Raw genomic sequence first — 26,684 nt, forward strand, 5'->3', positions numbered from 1 at the left:
ATGTTGCAGCCTGATGCTATAGTCATTGAAATGACTTAGTCCCCTCGTTAAAGAACAGAAATTTTTGTAATTGCAGTCTCAAATCTTTTTGAGAATGATGGAGATTTTCTACTATTCTTCTTTGCAAATCCTCTCAGACTCTCAGTGAGTTACTCTAGAACATTTGCAGAGTTGTCCCAAAGCCACAGCTGTGATGTCTTTATGTAATTATATTTATGTCATAAAAAAAACAAAATTAGATATGTACACAAAGTAGAACTCATGCACTTTTGAGTGTCTGCTTTACATGCACTGTTACAGTTTTACACACTCGCAGGCAGCTCTCTGCACTGGGAGAAAAATTCCTGCTCATGGAAAAGACTTGGTTTTGACTGTGTGGATGTGGAGCCCAAAGAAGGTCAGGGTTCTAATGTGATTGGTTTTGCTGTGCAGCTTTGGAAATACTGACAAGTGGCACTGGATGATTTAATGTTAAAGAAATATTTTAAACCAGAAGATTCAGAGGCAAGTTCTGAAGCCTGTGCACGGCTGGCTGGCCCATTAATCTATTGTACAGTATTACATACTGTAACTTCTATGAGTAAAGCAAAATCATCATAATGAGAAGCACACATCACTCCAAAGAAAATTGTTTCTTAGTTAACTGAGTAAACTTGCCATTTTTGGGAACATTTCAAGTTGATATACATCAATACAACCATTATAGCCCAAATTGTAATATGTCTGCATTAAGTGCATAGTAATTACATAAATTGCAAAAAAGTGCAATAAACTACAAAATTTTTTTTAAATTGTTTTTGTTTTTTTAACATATATTTCTAGAGAAATTTAAGAGGCTTATCCCTCAAAACTGTAAATACAAAAAAGTTGCACAAAATAGTTTCACACCACAGGAACAAACAACTAAATTCTTACCTTCTGATAAACGCGATGAAACTTCCTGGGCTGACGGACTTCCTGTTGGAGGAAAGTGTCTCTTGAATTATGAACTGGTCTCTTTAAAAATGAAAACCTGCTTCACTTCAAAATAATGTAAATATAACATTTGTACTAAAAGAACCTGATTAGAGAGGCGCAAAATTAAAAAGTCAGACTAAAACTGTTTAATACCTTCATAATAGAGCTAGGCGATATGGCCTGAAATCCATATAATTGGAATCACGTGCGGTAACGATATATATTGCAATATATTCTTTTCTTCTTTATAGCGTATTTTCCACACTATAAGGCACACTAAAAATCCATTAATTTTCTCAAAAATCGAGAGTGTGCCTTATGTATGAATTCTGGTTGTGCTCACTGACCTCGAACCGATTTGGGCGTGCAGAAATCTGTTAAAAAATGTTTTAGTAGAACTTTGGTGAGCCGCACTGCTTCCTGCCGTAGTGAGGAGCTTTGCGGAGTAATCTGGTTGCAAAACTCCGTCCGCTTCAGGTCCCAAAGTCAAACGAACACTGAGAGTTAAAGACGGTGTAAATTCTTTGATTTTTAATAAAATCATCAGCGTTGCTGCTTTAGCAGGTGTAACAATTAAGTTTTACATCCAGGCATCCATGGAAACAGAATTTATTAAATTTAACGGAGTTACAAGTTAACAGTAACTAAACATGACATACCATGTTCTGACTCAGAGATTTTTGAAAGTAATTCAAACGTACAGCTCTGCTATCACTTCCAACATAAATGAAGACAGAAAACTAAACAGCAGTGGCGTTTGTAGGGTTACTGAAGTTTGGCTAGCTGGTATATAATGTTGTGCTACGTGATTGCTTGTGACACAGCTATGTTAGCATAACATTAGCACAGTGAAGCTGGAGGATGAACGCTAACTTTTTTTTCTCCACTCGATAAAAGTTAACGTGAGGGACTCTGGTGGTCAGGGACAAATGCAATCGCATAGCAGGATGCTATACACGGGCCAAACTTCAGTCAGGAGAACAACTGAGATCATTCATCCACAATACGAGGTTAGTTATTAATATACTGCAACAACATGGGAACAGAGCAGCTGCGAGAGAATTCAACATTATTGAATCAATGTTATGGAAGAAGCGCAGTTTTTGGCTTTCCACATATTTCAAAAGTGTTTCATCTCTTTGCTATAACTGTCGCCCGCCATAATTTGCAGATGATAATGGTTGTAGCCGCTGCGATGCTTTCAACCAAAACAGACGCAGCTTGATGACATCATCAACATGCGCTATATAGTCAAAATCTCTATCGTTGGCCAAATTTATATCGCTTCTATCGTATATCGTTTATATTGCACACCCCTACTTCATAAAATAAATTGTGACGATGTCATGTCTGCATACCGTGTTTGCATATCTGTGTCTGCATACCGTGGGTGTTTGTTTCTCTTTCCTCTGACTGACCTGCATTCATCTTCTTTAAAATCGACCTCGCCACCTCGATCACGTGGTCTGAATACGCCTGCACCATCACTTCTACTGTTTTCAGTCTGTCTGCGTTCTCCAGCAGGCTCTTATAGATTTTGGTGAAGTCACCTCCAGGTTCATACTGCAGGTAAAAGTGGAAAAGCTTCAGCTCCTCCTCTCCCAGTTTCTTCAACATTTCAAGCAGCTGCACTGGTGAGGGCTTCTCCATCTCTGACTGTAAAACATGAGAATATGTGAATCACGGTTTCATCTCATCTATTTTTTTTTAACTTATTTACTATAGTTCACAGCAGATTACATGTTTAATCTGAATTATGGGAGACACCTGCCTAGTCACTGTTTCAGGGCTCCTCCTCAGTGAAGCTGCTGTCGTGTTTCCAGTTTCATTTATTGTGAACTGTGTTGCTGTTTTGCTCCTGTTGTTCTGCCTCACCTCGTTGGGGCTTTGGATTTGTTTTGGTTTTATTTAGCCAATTCTGAACTATTGTCTGCACTCCTGTTTCTGTGGCTGGCTAGAGTGATCTTCTGCCGCATATCATCAAATATTGCCTCCGCTTGCTTCTCCCAGAGTGCGGGGAGCTACACCGGACTATGATCAAGGCTTGAACAATTATAGCCAGTAAAAGCTTGGTTGGACTCGTGGGGTGCAAGTTTCGTATGCATGTGCGCGGTTTGTTTTATTATAGATTAAAGTTTTTTTTATTTCTTTTTATTATAATCTGTAGCGAGCTTGTGGCTCGGTGTCATTTTATTCTTTTAGCCTGTTGTCCCATGCTTTTATATTTTTTTGTGAACGGAAGATGCTCCAGTTGCCCTGGGACCATAGGTGGTTGGTCGTCTTCACACTTTCCTTTGTACAGCACTGGGTGCAGGCCATAGCATTTGTTCTCTTTCCGTGTGATTTTCTTTTGGATCCACAGCTGCTGCTAAGTCCTAGTTCAGTGATTGTTTTATTGTAATTTAGGACACTGTCAACAACAACGCTGCATTCAGTTTTCTTATTGTTTTATTCATTATTTTATTCAGATTACATTAGATTAGATAAAAATTTATTAATCCCTCTGTATTATAAAACTGTGTTATTATTTGAGCTAACCTGCCTCAAGGTGCATCCTTGAACTTTTTATTTGCTTTTATCCCCCTTTTTAAAAAAATAAATATATTTCCTGGGTCTGAAATCCCCCTTGGTGGCATTGTCCTTTTATTATTTTTTAATCTAACCTCTCTGACCACTTAGTCACACATTTTTGATTTAGTGGAAGTTCAGAATCAGAATCAGAAAGGGTTTTATTGCCAAATGTTGAGCAGGTTTCCAACATTAGGAAATTGCTGCGGTGCTTCAGTGCAAACATACTGTCATAAATTGCGCTTAAATAGACATGAAAAAATAAAAGTAAGAATAAGAATTAAAAGTGCTACGTGGAAAGATATATGCATGAGTGCAGGTGGTGATCAGTGCCAAACATGGAATGATGCAGTGAACACAGTGTAGGGTCATGTGTTAGTGGTGGGAACAGTCGTACGTTTATTGTTCATGTGTCCAACAGCAGAGGGTTACAGCACCAACTGTCAGAGAATCCAGTAATCCAGTTTTGAGATCTCCAAATGTTGATTCTGTTCATCTGGACGTAGCGTAAAAACGCCTTGACGTGGGAAAACACAGACGTGGGAAAAACGTTTTGTCACTCATCCAAGTGACTTCTTCAGTCTCCAAAATCAATGAATCAATCAATCTTTATTTATAAAGCACTTTTCATACAAAAATGTAGCACAAAGTGCTTTATCCAACTCACTCCCCACACTCTCATTAACATAAATGATCATGGATGCTGTGGGGATGAACAGAAAAGTATTTTACCAGCATAATATAATCTGCAGTATGATCATTGCTTTAACAATGTAACAGATAGCTTTAAGATGGCCTGAAGATGTTTATGATGATATTAACTTTGTATTTCAGGTGCAGTTATAACTATTTTATACATATTGCATATCTGTGCTTATTTGAGTTGATGTTCAGGTTCTTTAAAGGTTTTAAGCCTCACTGACGTGACTGTTCAGGTGATACATGCTGAGGGAAAACTAGAACATAGAAGGAATTGCAATACATGCTTACAAAACACTTATATCAGGTCATTCTTGTATTAAGCTTTTAGTAGGGGTTCTTGATTAAAACATTTATTTAGTAGAAGACATACACATAGTCTCAGTGAGCCTCTGGTCTGGTAAAAGGTCAGAAGTGCGAGAGGTGACATCGAGGCTGAGTGAGGTTGTGACACACACACTTTAAATTAGATTTATTTAGAGGATGTTTGGCTGTAACTGCAAAATTGTCTTGGTAAAAGAGGAACCGTTTCTTGGTGTCTCGGCAAGAAAGAGGAACAAGACAAGAACTGAAAGGTAGACAGGAAGGGCTAGCCATGAAAATAGAAGATGATTTTCTAGGTGAAAAGTCATGATGATGTTGATCTGATCTATGTATAAAATGTATCTGTGACGCATGAAGGGGCGTCAGTAAACAAACCCTGATGTTATAAAATAATTGTTTGTGCTTTAGTAAGTTGAAGATCAATTGCTGTTTTCAGTGATCTTCCCACGTGTGAATTAAAATCTTCGTTTGACTTCACCCGGCCGGACCAGTGTGGTTATTTTTCGATCACCTCTTGTACCCTTTCTCAATTCTTGAATCTTAACATTTGGGGGCTTCGTCCGGTGGTTGAGTAAGGGAGAAAAGTGGAGGTGTGAGCGGTGGTCCGAGGTGGTCAGACGGGCAGACTTGGCCAGTGGTCAAAAGTGAGTGGACGCACGCCGGCGCATCATATTTAAAAAAGGTAAGACACTACCTGTTGAATTATTTCCAAAGTGTGTCAAATTGGGCTGTGAAAATTAAAAGTCTACTCACTGAAATTACTGGTGCATGTCTGTTTTGATTTTGATAAGAATCTGAGGATTTAAAGCAGTTGGACTGCTGGTAATGATTGAATGCGGTTGGACCGTTTAGTAGGTTAGGGAATTTGGTTATTTTTTGGTTATAAGGTTGGACCTGCTTCAGTCTTACACTTGGTTGGGTGTTTTACTGTTGTTCCAAAGTATTATAAATTACTCAAGAACGCCAGTTGGACTGGTAGGAAGCGCAGAGCCCGGAGGTTACGCTCCCTCCTTGTCGTGGACGCGCGACATTGACCTCTCGGCGAAGAGGGATAGTTCAGTGTGGCTTAACTGTGGGGTACAGGGCAGCCTGGAATTAAGCTAGGAGTTAGAGTCTTCTTACCGTTTGGAACGGTATCTGCGCTTTTTTGGGCAGCAAAGGTTGGACCTTGGGTGTTGGACACTTTTAAATTGAGTTAGGGAGTTTAGAGATGAGGCCAGAAACTGTTGGACAGATACTGGTGAATTGATCGCAAAAAACTCAGGGAGTTTATCGGTTAGACTGTTATGTTAAATTTGTCGAAATTCGATAGGTGTTAAAAGGTTTAAAATCTGTGCAGTTGTAAATATAAGACGTCTCTGTAATAAAAAAAAAAAGATCTCTGTGGGTCGAGTCAGCAATGCACTGACTGCCTGCTGCTATTCTTAGATGAAGAGTGTGTGTGCATGCAAATGAGGCAGCTGATGCAGAGCGCATGAGAGGACTATGCTTTCGGTTTTGTGTGTCATTCAGCTCTATAACTATTGTTTGCAAATGTGGATAAATGTCTGCAATTAAAATGCTGGCTTAGTAAATAATAACATTGTAAATATATGAATGGTGACAGCGTTTCAAAATAGAATATAAGAATTGTTTGTGTTTAAAACCAACGTTTAGGTAAGAAGATTTGAGGTGGATTTGAAGGCATAAACAAAAAATAAAAGGGTTACAGTCTGCAAGTGTTGTTAATTCATGAGCTGACTGGATGCAGAGTAAGTGGAGTGGTCATCCTGAGAGGATTGAATGATGCTCTAACTCTGTGGTCAAGTCAGACATAGGCTTTAAGCAACCATGAGCCACTAATAAGCGTGACAAATTAATGAGTATGTGTAAATTGAACTTGTTAAATAGCCTTAATAGAAGTAACTCAATGAACACGCAATAAAGTGGACTTTTTAGGGGTAGTTTACCACTGACACCATAAAAAGCAACTTAATTAGTAGTTCAATAACAAATTTTAAAGATAACCTTTGTTATTTGATAAGAGAGAGAAAATTCAGGTTACATATAGTGAATAAATAAGGAAATGTTAATCTCTGCGTCATTCCACACTGAAATTTCAATTGTAGGGGATCATTTGGAGGTGAATTGTGTAGGACACGGGGAGACAGAAGAATCTCCCCATGAGTTTTCGGTGTGCATAGAAATTGAGGAGGCTGAACTGGAAGCCTGCCTGGGTCGTTGTTTTTGTTTATTTGAGGGTCTGCTGGAAGTTTGTGAAAACGACCACCTTGATATGTGGGAGCCTTCTCGGGCAGCGATTTTTTTGTTAAACCTGTGGCAGGCTGTGCAAAATGGAGAAAGCTTTGACATAATGTCATAAAGGTGATTTCTTGGTTTTAGACTTATTAGTACGGGACAAGTTGAGGGACCCTTGAGGGTGTGTTGCTGTAAAGTATATAAGGGACGCGCAGCGCCGTTAATGGGTTTAAAATAAATGAAAAAACGGAAAACACTAATCTGAGGAACTATTGGAGAGGTAAGTATACGGAGGTGAGCGCGTTGCGCATAAGGGTTGCTGGTGTCATATATTAACACTTTGAGGGCGAATAATTTTGATTGAGTGTTAACGCTTGAGAACGCGAGGACAGCGTTTAAAGTGCTGGGTTAAACTTTGTGTGTCACCGAGCAGGGGAAGAGGAGCCAGTGGTTGCGAGAACAGCGAGACGAAGACTGAAACCGAAAGTTAAGCGTGTCTGGGTGACCTAGACCTAGAAGGTGGAGTCGACCAACGCCGTTGGAAGAGGTAAGTCTGTGTTTCAGAGAATGGCTGACAGCTCGGGTGCGACACCTAGTGGGAAAAGGGGATGCAAACCTCTGAAGGATCAGCTTGAACAGCTTAAGAAAGCTATTCGTTTGGCTTCACCTGGAGCATTAAAAGCAGCAGAGAAAGAGTGCCAAGCGATGGAGGTTGAGGTAAGCAAACTTATTACATCTCAACAGAAAGGGCTGGGTGATAAAATAGCTCTGAGCCTGGTGTTAAAAACTGAGGGAAAGAGATGTGAACAGAAATTGAAACAATTTGAAGAGGAGTCCAAGGGACATTCAGTGAACAGGAAAGCCAGAGGAGAAATTAAGGACCTAAAAGAAACTCATGACAGGTGCTGTAAGTGGCTGTTCCTGTGGAGGGCAGCCTCTTCCTGGATGACAGAAGAGGATGACACAGGAAAATCAGGAGACATGGTGAGTATAATGGAGTCTTTGAAACATTTGAAGGAGGAAAATAAGAAGCTAAAGGACCAAGTGAAGGACTTGACTCCGAAGGTAGAAGAGGCTAACAGGTATTACACACCGAAACTATATCCTTGGGCCGAATTGGCACGTTGTGCACCACCACCACCATATGTCATGCCTGTAATGACCCTTGGAGGGGGACAAGTTCGTGGTCCTGATGGACAGACTGGAGTTGTCCTTGGCGGAATAGCAGATGTTGAATATACTACTACTCCCCTGAATATCCCTGAAGAAGGGATAAGGGCAGTGGAATGTCAGTCCCAAGATATGGGAGGGAGAATGATAGCCTCAGCTGCAGATGAAGGCTCGACCTCGCCTCCCAGTTTGGTGGATAGTGGAAACATCATACGGGCCGAAGTGTCTACAGTGGAACAGCCAAAGCAGGATGGGGAGGCCAAAAGGACCCCTAGAATGAAGGACAAAATACCACAAGGAGTGATAACCAAGGGAGAACATTGGGAAGGAGAAGTGTATGGACAAATGCATGAGCCCCCACGTGCGTTAATAGAGGCATTAACGGTATTGGAGGTTATAAAGCAGAGAGTAATGCAGGGAGGGCCAGAAGAGGAGAATGAAGACCGTGCGACGTCATCAGAAGAAGAGGACGATGAGGAGGACGAAGATGGAGGACCTGAGCCCCAACCAAGTACAAGCCTAATTTTGAGGAAAAGAAGTGTGAAGAGAGACCAAGCACAGAGACAGCCCATATTTAGGAGCTCAAAGGGAAAAGGAAAGTCGAGGAAGAGTAGAAAAGTGAGTTTTGAACAAGGAGCTCCTGACCCTGGTTTAAATCTGCCTCTAATAGCAGGTCCAAAGAACGAACCAGTTTATCGCGCCTATAAGGTGAGAGATTTGGAAGCATTGGTTAAACAACTTCCACCAATAACTGAGGGAGGAGCTAGCTGGTTGAGAAGGCTGGGCGCGCTGACCGAAGGAGAAGAATTAGCGCTGGGCGATTTTCGCGCTTTGGCCGGACGTTGTATGCTGGGTGGTGGGTTAGCAGATGTAGAGCAGATAGCTCAAACAACCAGATATGCAAATGACCTGCCATACCATGAGGTGCAGAGTGACTTAGCAGATGCAGTCCGGGAGAAGTACCCAACTCCTAACTCTGGAGCCATTCCAAAAATTATTTGGGATCCTAAAAACACACCCAGAGAGTTTTTAGCTAAAGCAAAGGAACAATGGTTGTTAGAAACAGGAATACATCCGGGGAAGGAGGGAGAAAGTAGAGCGTGGTTTCGTTCGGCAGTGCTGGCAGGGCTGCCCAACCAGGTTGCAGTTGACTTGGAAAAGAACCCAGATTTTGCCGTTGCAGACTCGGTGCAGTGGGAGAGACATGTGACCCACAGACTTCAGCAGGAACAGGATTTGGCAAACAAACAAAAGAAAGAGTTGGAGGAGGCACAGGCGCAGCTGGTAAAGATACAGCTGACGGAGGCGAGAAACAAGGCAGGTGACAGAAAGAAAGAGGATAAAGAGAGCGCAAGGAAAATAATGGTGGCAAGGTCTCAGCCCGATCCTGTGCCTGACTGGCCAGATCAGGATCCGGGTCTCTACCCTGATGACCGTTGGCCCGTCAATGCACCAAGGCAGCGTCAACCAGTAGGGAATTGGGGGACCGGTGGACCGCAGAGAGGGCGTGGTGGATCCGTGAGGGGAGGAAAAAGGGCTCGGAATCCGGGGAATCCTGGCAGTGTGTCTTGGACTGCGTGTCTGAGATGTGGAGCAGAAGGACACTGGGCCCGAGATTGCCCTGAACCGCCGCAGAACTATCAGGGGCGAGGCTATCAATCCCAGGCACGAGGAGGCCCAAGACAAAGAGCTGCTTACAGGGGAGCACATCAAGCTCCAAACCCGAATGCAGCACCAGCCCCCCAGTACCCAGTAGCTGACTGGGGCTGGGAGGGGGAGCAATACTGACGGAGCCCGGAGAAACCGAACAGCGTGGGAACGGCAGAACCCATGCTGTCGATGACCGTGGAAGGCACTGAATTGCCCTTCCTGGTGGATACTGGAGCAACATACTCAACATTGAAAGACACACCAGACAGTGCAACACTCTCCTGTCACACAGTTAATGTGGTAGGCTTTTCCGGGATTCCAATGACACTGCCATTGACGGATCCAGCATTGACAAAGCTGGGAAAACAGACTTTGAAACACCAATATGTGGTGTCCTCACAGGTGCCTGCAAATCTCATGGGCAGGGACCTGCTTGTGAAACTGGGAGCCACAATCATGTGCTCACCAGATGGACTGATTGTTACTCTGCCTGGAGGAAAAGAATTCCCGTGCCTGGGATCACCTTCAAAGACTCAATATCTAGTCCAGAACTCTGAACAACCCACTGCCGAAATCTACTGGGGGAGGCTAGTGGAAGAAGGCATTCTGAGACATTATCAGCTATGGAAACCCTGGATAATGAGCCTGGCCGTCTACTCCCCTCCGCGAGATCCTTTCCACGTTACACTCTTTTATGATAGGGAAGATAACGATATCTATCGGGAACAGTTCCAGTCTGATCTTGAGGGACAGACGTGGAATGTGCAAACACATAACATTTATGTTGGACCAGAAGGTGTGGCCGCGGCTGTGAAATTTACTGATGAACAACTGCCTTGGTACAATGTGGGAGAGGATTCAGCCCCTCACATTACATTGGCGGTCCACGAGGGTCATGGGCCAAGAGATCTGGGACCAATGGTCAAGCGGGCGCTGGACAACGCATGCTGGCAAAGCACCCAAATTCCAAATGTCTGGTATGCACCGAAATGTAAAATATATCGCATAACTTGTTTGTCCAACGATGCAGTGATCTTAGAACATAAAGAAATCTCCAGAATACATGGCAGGGAAAGAATGGATCATCCTGATGCAGTAGCTGAGCTCTCAAAATTGCCTGGTACTTTGTGGTCCGCAGGGCCCACAGATGTAGGTTTAGCTAACTGTTCGCCTGTCCTGTTCCAGCTGAAGTCTGACATACCAATTAACAGACCACAATATAAGCACAAAACTGAAGCAGAAGAAGGTATAGCTGAAACCATTGAAGGGCTGTGGAAAGCAGGAGTGCTTGAGCCCTCATGGTCATTTTGGAACACACCTATTTTGCCAGTGGAAAAACATGGGACAGGGAAGTACCGTATGGCACATGATTTGAGAGCAATAAATGCCATACTGAGGACTGACACTGTGCCTGTACCAAATCCCTACACGGCTCTGACCGAAATTACTGGGGACCAAAAGTGGTTCACATGTATTGACCTAGCGAATGCATTCTTTTGTCTCCCACTGCACGAGTCACTCAGAGACATTTTCTCATTCACATACAGAGGCCGGAAATTTAGGTACACACGCCTACCACAAGGCTTTGCACTCTCACCAGGAATTTTTAATCAGGTGTTGAAAGAGGCATTGTCCCCATGTCAACTGCCAGAGGGCTGTACATTAATACAGTATGTTGATGATCTTCTTATTGCAGCCCCGTCAGCAGCGGCCTGTACGGCAGCATCGCTCGTGGTGTTGAACAGATTGGCGGAGTGTGGCTTCAAAGTGAGCAAAGAAAAACTGCAGTTGGTCCGGCCAGAGGTAACATTCCTGGGCCGGGTGATTGCACACAGATCAGTGGGGTTAATGAACACACACAGGGACCAAATTCTGACACATCCAAAACCAAGAACTGTGAAGGAGTTGCTTTCCTTTCTTGGCTTGACAGGTTACAGCAGGCAGTTCATTCCGAACTATGCGGGTAAAACTGCCCCTTTAAGGGACCTGATCAAGAAAGTTGGTGTCCGAAATCTGAAGGCTGAGTTGCCTTGGACGCCGGACACAGAGACAGTGTTCATTTCGCTAAAACAGGATTTGTCAAGAGCCACAGATCTGGCCACTCCTAACTATGATGAGGCATTTTATCTGGATGTTTCAGAAACAAAGGGAGTTGTGAATGGTGTGTTGTTTCAGAAAAAAGGGGGATTGTGGGGATGAACAGAAAAGTATTTTACCAGCATAATATAATCTGCAGTATGATCATTGCTTTAACAATGTAACAGATAGCTTTAAGATGGCCTGAAGATGTTTATGATGATATTAACTTTGTATTTCAGGTGCAGTTATAACTATTTTATACATATTGCATATCTGTGCTTATTTGAGTTGATGTTCAGGTTCTTTAAAGGTTTTAAGCCTCACTGACGTGACTGTTCAGGTGATACATGCTGAGGGAAAACTAGAACATAGAAGGAATTGCAATACATGCTTACAAAACACTTATATCAGGTCATTCTTGTATTAAGCTTTTAGTAGGGGTTCTTGATTAAAACATTTATTTAGTAGAAGACATACACATAGTCTCAGTGAGCCTCTGGTCTGGTAAAAGGTCAGAAGTGCGAGAGGTGACATCGAGGCTGAGTGAGGTTGTGACACACACACTTTAAATTAGATTTATTTAGAGGATGTTTGGCTGTAACTGCAAAATTGTCTTGGTAAAAGAGGAACCGTTTCTTGGTGTCTCGGCAAGAAAGAGGAACAAGACAAGAACTGAAAGGTAGACAGGAAGGGCTAGCCATGAAAATAGAAGATGATTTTCTAGGTGAAAAGTCATGATGATGTTGATCTGATCTATGTATAAAATGTATCTGTGACGCATGAAGGGGCGTCAGTAAACAAACCCTGATGTTATAAAATAATTGTTTGTGCTTTAGTAAGTTGAAGATCAATTGCTGTTTTCAGTGATCTTCCCACGTGTGAATTAAAATCTTCGTTTGACTTCACCCGGCCGGACCAGTGTGGTTATTTTTCGATCACCTCTTGTACCCTTTCTCAATTCTTGAATCTTAACAATGCATACACACACATCCCCCCCCACACACACACTCTTAAAGAGTAAAATTGGGCTGGGTACACATGATCACAGGGAGCTGTCTGCACCGGGAGCTGGTCACAGACCGCAGCCTCCAGGCCGGGCACACAGCAGGAGGAAGCCCCCCAGCCAGGCTGAGACTGAAGAAGTCACTTGGATGAGTGATGAAACGTTTCTTCCACAAAATGCAGATGAACAGAATCAACATTTGGAGATTTACTTTCCTGAATGATTGAGAATGCATCAAGACAGTTTTGAGATCCCTTCCCAGACGCCTTAATGCCCACTTAAATCCTGGGCCGTCTGACCTCAGGAAATCACATGATAGGGTGGGGATAGTTTTCACAATGAGCTCACCCAGAACCTTGGCTGATTGTGAAATACACCCATTTTCACACCTCGGGTTGTGTGATTAGGTAGAGTTTCATTAGGAGGTCCATTCTCACTTTTGGGGGGGACACCCCCACAAGGCAAAATGTAGGACTCCACCATTTTACCCTAGAACTGAAGAAGCTTCTCGGATGAGAGGTGAAACATCTTCAAGCAACTTAAAATGTCCAGATGCCTTTTTTCCTTCCAAGCTCCTTAGACATCCAAAAGTTGATTCTGTTCATCTGGACGTAGCGTTTTCAGTGGGACAAATGTTTCGTCACTCATCCAGTCTCAGGTCATTTCCTTGATCATTAATATGCAAGTTCTCATGACCACTGGTCAATGGCCATGAGTACCATTCACAAAGAGTTGGGGAATGGCTGCAATCACAGCATTGTAAGATGGGGACAGATGTACCCTTAGGCCCCCTCCTCGATTCAGAGATGGCCTTTCCTTTTTCCATTTTGACTCCACGCTCTAACCAGCATTCCTCCCTGTCCAGGATGTGAACATCCTCATCATTGAAAGACTGTCCACTGGCGTGTAGGTGTGAATAGACTGCAGAGTCCTGGCCTAAGGTTTCTGTGTTGTGCCAACCACTTCTCCAGAGGTTTGGTTTCTCTGATGTATAAATCCTGACAATCCTCCTGGCACTTAACAGCATACACTATATTACTCTGTTTTCTTTACTTCCCGATCCAGGATTCAGAGAGTCTCAGCAGAGTTAATGTGTTGGAGAATTGGACATTCCAGTTTATTCAAACACAGCTGCAGTCAGAGAAAAAGATGTAGAGACAGAGGAACATCACGTGACTCAAGAAGAGTTATTTAAACTGTATAGACACAGAAGACAGCTGCATCGCTTGATGCCTTCAGTGACCATGTTCCTGTTAAACACAGTTACATTTTTAACAGGTTTTGGGGGGTTTTAAGGTTTTTGTTTTTTTTACTGAAAATCATTTCAAGAACTTCTTAGTCACCGTTATGTTTTATTGAGTATGGTCATTACTGTTTTCTGCTCGGTGACAGAGGAAGTAGACTCTTTAACTTCCTGTGGTCAAAGTCATTAACTCTTTAGTGTTTCTCCCAAAATCAGGACTCACAGAGAAAAAAATCAAGAAAAAAAACAGGAAGTGTGTTTGCTAAGCTGTTGCTATGTGTGCTGATGTCATACAGGCTAGGTTGTGGGGGAAGTATAAAACAGAGAAACCTCAGGCTGTTCTCTTCTTCCTGTTCTGGTCAACGGTCATCTTCCTACCCATTTTTTATGTGCTAAAAATAAATATATTTTGATTTGATGTAAAGCCCAATTCTACTTTTTCTGCATAATCCATCATACAAAATGTAATCAAATGGAAAAGTCTCTTTTTAAAACTTGTTTTATTAGTTTTAAACTTTTAACTTTATGCATCAACCAAAAATGTAATTATATGCAACATTCTCTGACTAGAAGAAATTAGTTTAACATTTAAACCTATTTTCTACACATTCCAACACATAAAATAGTTTAGTGTTTAGTATAGTGTTTACACTCAGTCTTTCAAATAGATGCAAGTAAAACACAGCAGAAAATAAATAAAATCAAAGACTAGCGGTCCTGTTGCTCTATTTTCACCTGTAAAGCAGGAGTGGGGTAGGCAGAGGTTAACTTGCTGCTTGCTTGGAAGTTTAGGGTTTTTTTTGCTGTAAAAAGAAGTTTTCTTCCCACGCACAACGTCACTGTCATGAGACATAGTCGCAAAAAAAATCACGGTTTTAGTAACACAGTAACGCAGCGTTCCTAGGGGAAAGTAATAGTAATCTAATTACCGTTTTTGCAATAGTAATCCCTTACTATACTCATTACTTGAAAAAAGTAATCAGATTACAGTAACACATTACTTGTAACGTGTTACTGTAATGTGTTACTGTAATCCGATTAATCAGATTTCACCATCCTCAACAACTCCAAATGTTTCCAGCTGCACATTCCTCACATCAGGAAAACAATGGTGGCAAAACTGACCAAAGGCTCATGTTTGTCTGTGAACAGCATCAATTAAACCCCTTTGGCCTCTCCGCTTTTCTACAATTCCCCCATGGGAGAGGTTGGTATCAGTGTTGGACACACCCGATGTTACTGGTTGTCTTTTCAGTACAATTATTATGCCAGATTTTGCTAGATGCTGTAAATGTGTAGTACACATGTGCTGCATATGTGTTATAGGCACTCTCATTGCTAGCATGAATAAATAATTCTTGCTAGTTTAGAAGTTGTGATGGGTTGAGCTAACGCTCTTCCCTATTGTTTGTATTTGGTTGAAGGAGCTGGAGCAAGCAAGTTAATGACTTGGAGGCTTTCCTTTCTTTTTACCTTTCTTTGATAGGAATGTTGAATTTTGTGTTGTTTTTCTCTTATCTTGTCTCAAATATGTTTAATGTAAAAATAAACGTGCACCCCTTTTCTACAAATTCCCCTGTGGGAGAGGAGCTGGAGCAGATGAGTTAATTACTTGTAGGTCTTTCTTTCTTTTTACCTTTCATTGTCAAACACAACGCAGGGATACACCGGTTACATTATCACACTCATTTGCACAAACAATAAAAGGGGGAAGAGCGTTTAACACTGGGCCTCGTTGGTCCAGGTGCGAGTCCGTTACCATGAACTAAGTGCTGGAACTAAGCTGCACACAGCTGATGCCAGGAAAACATTACAGCTTGCTTCACTTACCTTCACGTGGCGCTTCACACAGAGTTATCAGCATCAGTTAGGAGAAACGGGAAGTTCAGGACAGAAAAAGTCAAGTTTGAGCAGGAAGAAAACACCCATAAAGTTGTGTGAGGCCCTCTCCAAAATCTGAATCGTTAGAAACTGTCTGTGCTACATTCAGGTGCACCTCGGAAACTCACAAATCTCAGGCAGGTTTTCCAAAGGAGATTTTATTTCTGCTGGTTTTCCTGTTTGAAACACAAACATGTGTCATCACTTTGTTGCTCTTCTTAGTTTGAATATTTCAGCACTAAACTGATTGTCTAATGATTATATTTGAAGAATTATTACTTATGGCAGCAAAGTTTGAATGGAGCTCTCTGTCTGTGCTGATTTGTCGCCCTCTGGAGGTCAAAACACAAACTGCATGATGTCACTATAACCACCACAGTGACAGGAAGTGTTTTTAAATGACTGAAACACTGAAATGATGCTAACGGCTGTCGTTAGGCTCACTGACAGCAGTGCTGATGTGTTCATGTCCAACACTGGATCAGGCCAGACTCCTTCATCCTTCTCCAGCTTGAGGCCACCCACAGGAGCTCTGACCTTTGACCTCCTGTGACCTATAAAAATGTTGTTTATTGTAAGCTTTTAATGTCCACAAGCATCAGACCAGCTGATTTAGCCTTGAAGCAGTTTGTTAATAACAATAGCTATTACAAGCTCTTTGAATTTTGTTTTTATATTTTTTGAGCCACCAGCTGAAATAAAAGGATGAAGCAGTTCTACAAGAGCAGATGAGAGGTGATATTAATGTGATGAATGCACATTTATGATCATAGTGTACAGTGACAGGGCAGTGATGTCATCAGCACCATTTGTTTCTGCGTTTGAGGTCAAAGGTCAGCTTCATACCTGACTCATGTTTTTTGTGTTGATTTTCCATGTTTGAGGTGACCAAATACTTATTTTCCACCCTGATTTACCAATAAATTCTTTACAAATCCTACCATGTGAATTCATGGATTTTTTTTCACATTCTGTCTCTCACAGTTGAAGTGTACCTCTGGTGCAAATTACTGACCTCTGTCATCATTTTAAGTGGGGGAACTTGCACAATCGGTGGCTGACTAAATACTTTTTTGCCCCACTGTATATGCATGGAGTATGGAGGAGATCAAAACTCCAGACATCCAGGTATTCACCACTCATCCAACGTGTGCAACCTGCTTGGGGGACATTTAAAGTCTGGCAAGAGGGGACAGACGCAGTGCTCCAGGACAGATTCAAAAACACAGACTGGAATACGTTCACCCACACAGACTTGGACCAGTACGCCTCATCTGTACTGGATTACATCTCCAAAACTACAGACAGTGTCACCACCCAGAAACAGATCACCATGTACCCCAACAAGAAGCCTTGGATGAACCGGGATGTTCGTCTCTTCCTGAAGGCCTGCAACACCGCCTTTAGGTCAGGAGATGCACATGCCTACAGTACAGCCAGGGCTAAGCTAAAGAGGGGTATCAAAAAAGAGAAACACCATTACAAAAAGAAGGTAGAAGAACACTTCTCCAACTCCAACCCCCGACGCATGTGGCAAAGACTCCAGACTATTACAGACTACAGGACCACCAACTTTTATGCTTGTTTTGAGCGAGGGAATCCAACAACTACAACCAAAACAGACATGACGCCGGACCACCAACCACTGGCTCTCTCCCCCACCAATGTAGGAGCGGTGCTGAGCAGGATTAATGTCCACAAGGCTGCAGGTCCTGATGGCATCCCCGGGCGTGTTCTCAGAGCGTGTTCTACCCATCAAGCCTCAACGACTAAGCCCAGTTGACCTCACCCCCATCATCACTATCTGCTTAGAGCAGCTGGTCCTAGCACACTTCAAATCCCATCTCCCCCCCACCCTGGACCCCCACCAATTTGCATACCACCAGAACAGGAGCACAGAGGATGCAGTCTCCATCGCACTGCATTCTGTCCTCTCACACCTGGACAACAACAACACCTACGCCAGAATGCTGTTAATAGGCTTCAGCTCAGCATTTAATACAATCCTCCCCTCACAACTCCTCAGGAAACTGACAGACCTAGGCATCAGTTCTGTTACGAGTTCAAAAATTGGGGATGGAGACAAGAGGAAAAACCACAATAACAACACTGGTCCGGCCGGGTTGAGTCAAACGATGATTTTAATAGTCACATGCGTGGGAGATGGACACTGTATGCAGACAGCCTCAGATCTCAAAATGGTGGAGCATTGATCAAACTCTTATAGCCTCTGGTGCCCCCACCTTATCATAAAAGCCTAAACATTCACATGCGTTTTCTCACACGGCGCCTAAGCTACGACCTTGGCTCCCTGTTTATCTGCTCCTGCTGAGATGGGGCAGAAAACTCCAGCATGTTCCGTTCTCTTCTAATCAGACAAATAAGGCGATGACTTTCTGCAAACAGTATTTCTTATAATATCATAAAACAATATCATTCATCCACAATAAATCAGCAGTCTAATGTAATGCACATCAGTTTAACTAATGCAATAGTTATCAGCTTCTTCTAATTCAGGAGAATAATGCAAACTAAGACTACATAATAATTCACAATCTTTAATTAGGGGTCTAACATGGCATAAAATAATATTATAATCTGACAGTTCCCTCATGTGTAAATGGTTATTGGACTTCCTGACAAACCGCCCCTACATGTCCAGCTGGATAACTACTGCTCATCTACAATCACAATGAACACCATCGAGAGCATCCTGACCAACTGTATAACAGTCTGGTACGGGAACTGCTCTGGCTCGGACCGGAAGGCGTTGTAGAGGGTTGTGACATCTACTGGAAGCGGTGTCTGAAAAGGGCTGGGAAAATCCCCCAGTCACCCATCACATGGACTCTTCACCCTCCTGCCTTCTTAGAGGCACTACAGGAGCCTCCGGACTAAGACCACCAGGTACCGAAACAGCTTCTTCCCTACAGCTGTCAGACTCCTGAACTCTGACGCTTGACATCGGACCCACGTTAAACTCATGGACTGAACTTACAAACACCCACAACCACCTACACCCACACATAATGGGACAAAAACAAACAAATGGACAACGGTACCCTCATACACACAATAATAGCATGAACTGAACCACCAGTCCATCTTATCGTAACTGCACTACTGTATAATTCTGTATAAACAATCATTCTGTACAATATGATAATTTTAATTCTACAACTGTTTATAACTTGCATAGTTCATATTTCTGTATAGCTATATATTTTCATATTTCTGTATAGCTTTTTTTATTTTCATATTTCTGTACAGTTTTTCCATAATTGTATACTGTTCATAGCCTGTACATAGCTTGTACACCACTACAGCAAGTACATACTTATAGTTATAGCATATTCATAACATGCCTTCATACCGTGTACATTATTTGTACCCTAGAACCCATAACAGACCCATTTCTGTAATACACACACACACACACACACACACACACACCTATATATATATATATAAAAATTAAAAATAAAAAAAACACCCAGCACGCCCCTGTAGGTGGTTTATCCTTCAAGCTCGGATCCTCTACCAGAGGCCTGGGAGCTTGAGGGTCCTGCGCAGTATCTTAGCTGTTCCCAGGACTGCGCTCTTCTGGACAGAGATCTCTGATGTTGTTCCCGGGATCTGCTGGAGCCACTCACCTAGCTTAGGAGTCACCGCACCTAGTGCTCCGATTACCACGGGGACCACCGTTACCTTCATCCTCCACATCCTCTCGAGCTCTTCTCTGAGCCCTTGGTATTTCTCCAGCTTCTCGTGCTCCTTCTTTCTGATGTTGCTGTCATTCGGAACCGCTACATCGATCACTACGGCCGTCTTCTTCTGTTTGTCTACCACCACTATGTCCGGTTGGTTAGCCACCACCATTTTGTCCGTCTGTATCTGGAAGTCCCACAGGATCTTAGCTGATCTTAAATCCTAGAATCTTAAATCTTAGATCTTAACATCCAGAAATGCATATACTATCATATATTGTAAATATATTTATTAGTTTCAGATGTAGCCATTCTTGTATTTTGCTTGTTTACATTATTGTATTTTGCACAACTCTGTTGCTTGTGAAGCTCGCACACAAGCATTTCACTCGCATGTGCTGTACCAATGTACCTGCACATGTGATGTGACAATAAAAGTGATTTGATTTGATAATCTGACAATACATATAATACTGGCCATATTATATTTACATTACCACAGTGAGATGATTTTAGTCTCATGAACAACATCAGCTAATTGTTATGTACTAACAATGAAATGAAATGACTGTTCAGTATAGAAATGAAGCCCAACAATCATGTTTACAGTCCTGTGGTCTCAGCCTCAGATACTCAGCTAATCAAAGTGATGTCAGAACAAAAATGAATGACTAACAAAACATTTTTCTCCTTCATTTCTGTCACACAAAGCTGTGTGTAACGTGTCTCGCGGTTAGTATCATGGTTGCTAGGCAACCTGAACAGCGCGACGAAGCGTATACAGTCCCATTTCACAAGCCTCTCACTTCCACACTTCTCGTATTTATAGTACGCACCGTACGTAGTGCGCGTAGTGCACGTACTTCAAGCGTGCAGACCCTGAATTGGGACACAGCCATTGATTCAGCACAGCAAGGGGGGGGGTGAGTAACTCAAATGTGCAGTTAGCATGTTAGCTGAGCGATGCTAATGTGATCGGAGGAGCTATTGTCTTGATGTCAGCTTCTACTCAGGGTTTTTTCTTCCAGTTCAGAGCAGAAATGTTTTTGTTAAGAAAATGGCTGTTGTTTTTTCCCCCACAATTTTAATTATAAGCTAGATATATTTCTACTAATGGAATTAGTTTGCTAACAGCAACAGGGATTAGTCAGTGAGTCAGTTTGCTTGTGAATCATGATTCACGAGTAGGAATGGGTACCGGTAGGTTCTGACATAAACGGTAGTAACCAGACCGAAAAGTAGCGCACATTTCGGTGCTTTTTTTCCCTGAGCTGTGATACACTTTAGACTTTAGAAGCGGTCAAAGGTCTGGCTGTACTTCACAGCAAAAGATGCAAACTCAGCAGCCTGCAACAAGTGCTTTAAGCTGATACTGTGATGCTGTCAAAGGAGGTAACACCTCAAATCTGATGAAACACCTGGCGACGCATAGCGTTTTTTTTTTTTAAAAGCCGAGAAATGCACCATATTTGATAGCTTGCTGTGAGACCTCACACCGAGTGCATCTAGTGCGGGTGTGGTGCCTGTTATTGGACCCGGAGTTAGCAACATCCCCCAAAAACCCGAAGAGTCCTGGCCCCTAGCCCTGCCAGTGTAGCAGAAATGATGAGGATGATGATGCAGCAGCAGCCGTTCTTCTCTGCGTGAGTAGCTTAATGTTGTTCGTGTGTAATTTACGTTGAGTAGGCTAACCACGTTATTAAATTAATGCATGTAAGGTGAACTAGCAAACATCATCATAGCTACATGCGGCTGTCTTCTTGTTTGATGGCAGATGCTCCCTTCACCCTGGCCAAAAAGGCTAAAATGACCAAAGAAAAGTGGAAAACAGCTAAACATGAGAGGTTTTTGGACAAAGTTTGTGTTTTTTCCATTGTTTAAGCACTGCTTCCAGCCAAGAGTGATACCATATATGCCCCATAGCTGCAGAAAAGGCTAACATTGTTGTCTTTTTACAAAAAAACAGCTGAACATGAGAGGTTTTTGGACCAATTTTGTGTTCTCCTTTCTTTAAGCACCGGTTTGAGCACCGTTTAAGCACCGGCACCGTTTCAAAAGCACCGGTTTGGCACCAGTATCGGATAAAACCTAAACGATACCCATCCCTAGTCCCTTATTTATTTTTCAGGGAGTTGGCAACCCTAGTGAGCGGTGAACGAGGAGACGACGCCAGCGAGCAGGGATCGGAGAGAGCGCTCCGGCTGCTGCAGTAACTGGAGGCCAGATCACTCTTTTGTGGGGAACTAGAGGTGGCGAGACAGTGCTCCACCTCCCGCGGCGAGACGGGCCGGTGCCAATTGGCGTGTTACAAGGAAGCGGCGGGCAGAGTTAAGAGCTCTGCCCACCCGGGGTAAGTCTCCTGACTTATCCCACTCTAATGAACGGTAGCCACTAAAAGAGTAGTGACTGTCGCTGCCCCTTTTTTTCCAGCACGCCGGAGCGGAGAACACGGACAGGAAGGCGAGAACACCGCCGGGTTTCCCCCTTCTACACCGCTTGCCTGGATTTCTAATTTTTTAGTGACTTTTATTGCGTGGCGGACGCCACTGGATGTTTAAAGTTGTGTTTTATTAATATTTTTTGTGTTGTTCCCTGGCCAGGGTTGTTTTAATTCATTTTATATTTTTAACTGTTTAAGTATAATAAATTATATTTTAGTCATACAGTTTTTTAAGTCGGTGCATTCCCTTGGCTGCTTCACTGCTCCGTCTGTTTTTTGAGGAGGGTTTCCCTCCTGTAGTACACTTGTGTTAATTCACAATCTCCTTCACCTCGGTTACATTCACGACCTGTAGCTCAGTGAATAGCATCTGACTCTTTTAGCAATCAGGAGCAGGTGTTCTCGGGAGAGGACGTCCCTTTTTTTGCTTTGCTGCATTGTAAGGTATACTGCTTGGGACTAACACATTAGGGGATATCACTGTTGAATCACAAGCAACCTTGCTGGAAGAGATAGAAAAAGCTGCATAATTTGGATTGTGTGGTCACGGGGAGTGTCATTGGTAGAGAGAGAAGGCTGTAGGTTTGGTTTTTTTACAGAGTCACCGGGAGCCTCACTATCAGAGGGAGGAGCAGGCTGGTGTTTCAGTGTGGCATGGTCACTGGGAGCCTTGCTGTACGAGGCTATAGGAGAAGTAACCTTTGACCTTGCCTCCAGTGCCCTAAAGATGCCCTCTTCAATTACTGCATCATCCACTTCATCCTCATGTGAGACCATTCTTGGTGTGGGATTTGAAGTCCTCAGAAGTGCCTGTTCCTTAACAATGCGTCTGTCCCTTTAACATAGACATCTGCTGGGCCCAGTATCACTCCAGAGCTGTATATATGGTTGTGTGCTTTAGATCTAGGGCTGGCTCACCCACACACAAAAACCACACAGAGACAGCAACTCAAAAACATACCTGTAATTCATGGACCTTTTCCAGGTGCTTGTCAAGCCAATTAAGACATTTTGACTGACATAAGCAGACTGGAAAATCCAGATTTGCAGAAAAGCCGTAAAAATAGTTAAAAATGCTGTAATAGAAATTGGGTGTATAAAAAAGGTAGTAATTAAATGAATGCAGTGATTAGAAAAAAAGGTGCTGGAACAGTAAAGATGAATTTAGTCTCCTTTAGAATTTATTACGACTTACAGCTTTCTCAAAAGAGTCAGCTCAATCTCATTTACCACCTGCTCTGTTGTTCTTAGGTGTTTGCCAATATCAATGGGACGCTTATGTCCATTTCTGACATTGAGATGCCTTTGATTCTTGAAGACGACAGCAACCTGTTGCTGTTCGTCTGTACTCTGTGGCTCTCCGATGTTCACAAACACCAACTGTACACAAAAACAGGACTCATACAAGTACTGAAGGAGAAACATTATTGAATTATTAAATCAAAATTAGGTAAGTTTTGTTTTGTCTTACTGTGCCTTTTAACATTTACAAATGTCCTTAAAAACAAATTATCTGCACTACTGTTAGTAATTATGCAAAATTAATTGTATTACCTTTGATATTAACTGCAAATGCAAAGTGACTAAGGGGATAGTAAATGCATTAACGGATATGAGGCGTTATTGTGTTAATTATAATTAATTAACAACACAATGACATTCAGATCACAATTCTGATTGCAAAAGTTGCCAGACAGGACAGGTCAACAAAACATAAAACAATGACAATATACGTGCACGCATTGTAACAGCAGTGTGGCGAGGAAGGACCAGCTAGTAGGTCCAGCGGGCATGTGGTGTGGAGGTTAGCTTGACAATTCAGAGGCCTGTCAGTTAAATAGAACAACAGATCTTTATTTGCCATTAACCGAACAAAACCATACAAGCCACAGCTCTAACCTATTCGTACATACATGTGCGGGGGTTGGGTTGTCCACGGCGCCAGCCTGCAAATGCAATGAGAGCAGCATGCGCGACTGTAATGACTGCTGCTGCACTCACACTAGGGGACTCTTGGATTCTGGGATATTGCATTTAGTCATTTCGAGCTGATTGGAGACCAAAACAGCCAATCAGATTTTTTTGCATCCGAGTCTGTGATTGGCTGGTTTTGTGGCACAAATATAACAGTGTAGAAAAAGAGTTGAGCACGCATGGGCAGAAATGTTGAGAGCACAAGCAACACATTGCGAACAAGTGCAAGTGCAAAAACTGTGCGAGAGGGGCTGCTGGTGTGTGTGTGTGTTTGTGTGTGTGTGAGAGATAGCAAACACTTAAATACATTTTTTGCATGCAGCTATGAATTTTGTTCACTCAAATTTAGTTTTTCTTCGCTCAAAATAAATTTCTCCTCAAAATGCAACACTTGCACCTGCAAATTTTTTTTATGTGCGCTCAGAATAGTGGCATAAAAATAAGGCCATATATCTTCTCCTAAAGTCCCTGTTTTGTGCTCTCATCTTCCGTGTCTCCACACTCCACATGCTCTCTGCTGTTCCACACTTCTCCCAGGGGAAAATAGCAGATAGCTGTAAGGAGACATACTCTCTAGCAGGCATACACTCAATGACTTTAAACTAGCCCAGACACTGACGCGGAGCCTCACACAACAATCCCTCATCAAGGAGTGCTCAGCCACACTGTTAAGTACGGTAGTTCCCCGACGAAGCTTGATTAGCTCCAGGTGTGTGATGATCTTCAGGTGTGGCCAAAAACCTGGCAGGACCACACCCACCAGGCCCAGCCACACACACACACACACCAATAAACACAAACATAGACACAGGAACAGCAGCACAGTGCAGAAACAAACACATAAAGACAAAAAGAGTCACAACTTCTTACTAACCAGGTACCTGACAATGTATGTCTTACCTTCCCTTCAAATTTACAGATTTTGTTTTTCATATCAGCCAATATTAATATTATCACATTTTTCTCAATAATTACATGTCAGAGTATTTTAGTTTAAAGTGGATTCTTTTAATCTTCATGTAGAAAACAGATTTGATTTCATATTTATGGACAGAAATTTGTCTCCAAAGAGTTGCAAATGCGTTCGATATAAAGGGTAAACTAAGCTTAACAAATGTGTGCAGTGATTTGTGTGTAACTTTTGAGGACTCACACAAGCGTGCTTCAATCCACAAAAAGGATGTAATCTGAACGCACATAACACTATTTTACAAACGTGTACATCCAAACCGAAATAAATACTGATCATGTGCACACCATTTCTTATGTTCAGCTTTATGAATCTGATCATTCTGACTTAAATAGGAAAGGTTTTTTTTTTGTGTGTGCAAATGTCAAAAAATACACGTAACATCTCTGTCTCCTTAAAAAACCTTAAATGGGCGTGCACCAATCGCCTGATATGCACAGACCAAATCACATGCCCACATGGAGGTTTTAAGGTAAATTTAACGCTGCCAGCTTCTCACAGATCCACAAACTTAAGCTTACACTGGGACATCTGGGCTTCCGTTCTTTGGTTTTTTTGTAACATAACGTGGACGTTACTTTTTGGAAATAAATAGAAAATCTCTAATACCATAACTAGAAACTTATCAATTACAGACTCCACACAGTAGCCCGCCACATCCTGAAGTAGTGGTGGGCGGATCGATCCAAATATCGATAGTATCGATACCAAGTGAGCATCGGTATTGGATCGATGCTGGCCCGGTGAGATCTATTATTTACTTTGAGTTCTGCTCGTTCACAACGCAGACCCCGACCCGCCACAATAATAAAGCATTTTTTTATTTAATTATAAATAAATTATTTCTCCTAATTATGTCTTGGGTTTTAATAATAAAAAGGGAAACATCACAAAAAAAGACATAAGGTCATGAAAATTAATTGCGATTTAGCAATTCAATGATGCATCCATCTTATTTATTGAACAGTATCGGTGTTTATCAATTTGGCATCATTTCTCCAGTATTATACAGCAGAAATTCTTGTCGCAGGTAATTATTTTCTTTTTTTAATATCTTTTAAAAACAGCATCCTACTGTGCCGTACACAAGGGTAGATGGTGCGCAATGAGCGAGCAATCAAGACAGAATACAGAAGTTTGAGATGAGGAATACACTGAGAGAGAGAAAGAGCTGTGCAAAAAGTGTGATTTCATAATTGTGGAAGCAAAACACCAGAAGTAAGAGGGAAATAATGATGATATTTATCAAATCTGAAGTGTAGTTTTGATCTTCTTTTGCTGCTGGTTCATTTTTGGTGATTTTTGGTTAGAGTGATGAAACCTGCAGCATCAGAATCTGTGAGATGTCGGGTTTCAGCACGGCATGTCCATGTATATGCTGTCGGGTGAACAATCCAAGCTTTGTGTGGAATCCATTTATCTGCTGTCATTTACTGTTTTAGCTGTTTGGTGGTCGTGAAATAGTTTTGTGATTTTTAACCTGCAATTCTAGTGTTTTTGGTGCAAAATACATCTATATTTAAAACTCGATCTAGGATTTAATGAATCAATATCACATTATTCAAACTGGAATCGATCTGAATTTTTTAAAGAGCCAACCTAATCCACAGTAACGTACAGCTAAGTTGTTCCCTCTATCTGCAGCTGAGCTTTGTCTGACTTTCCCCAGCAGACGAATGTCCAGCACGTACCAGCAGATTAAAACTTACATATTAACCTTTAAATGCTACTGCATACTGTCTGTAACTGGTAAATCAGGGGTGCCCAACTCCAGCCCTCGA

General features: G+C 42.2%; 1 protein-coding gene across 1 annotated transcript in view; it reads right to left on the bottom strand.

The window, feature by feature from the left end:
* LOC113019580 (protein NLRC3-like) overlaps window positions 1-2,607 on the bottom strand; it is a 30,420-nt gene extending 27,813 nt beyond the window's left edge. Inside the window, exon 1 of the mRNA XM_080296194.1 lies at window positions 2,376-2,607. Coding sequence (XP_080152320.1) covers window positions 2,376-2,607 — 232 coding nt within the window. The remainder of the gene's footprint in view (window positions 1-2,375) is intronic.
* Window positions 2,608-26,684: the final 24,077 nt, after the last annotated feature.

Source organism: Astatotilapia calliptera, chromosome 3 (genome assembly GCF_964374335.1).
Source record: "Astatotilapia calliptera chromosome 3, fAstCal68.1, whole genome shotgun sequence".
NCBI classification, from domain to species: domain Eukaryota; kingdom Metazoa; phylum Chordata; class Actinopteri; order Cichliformes; family Cichlidae; genus Astatotilapia; species Astatotilapia calliptera.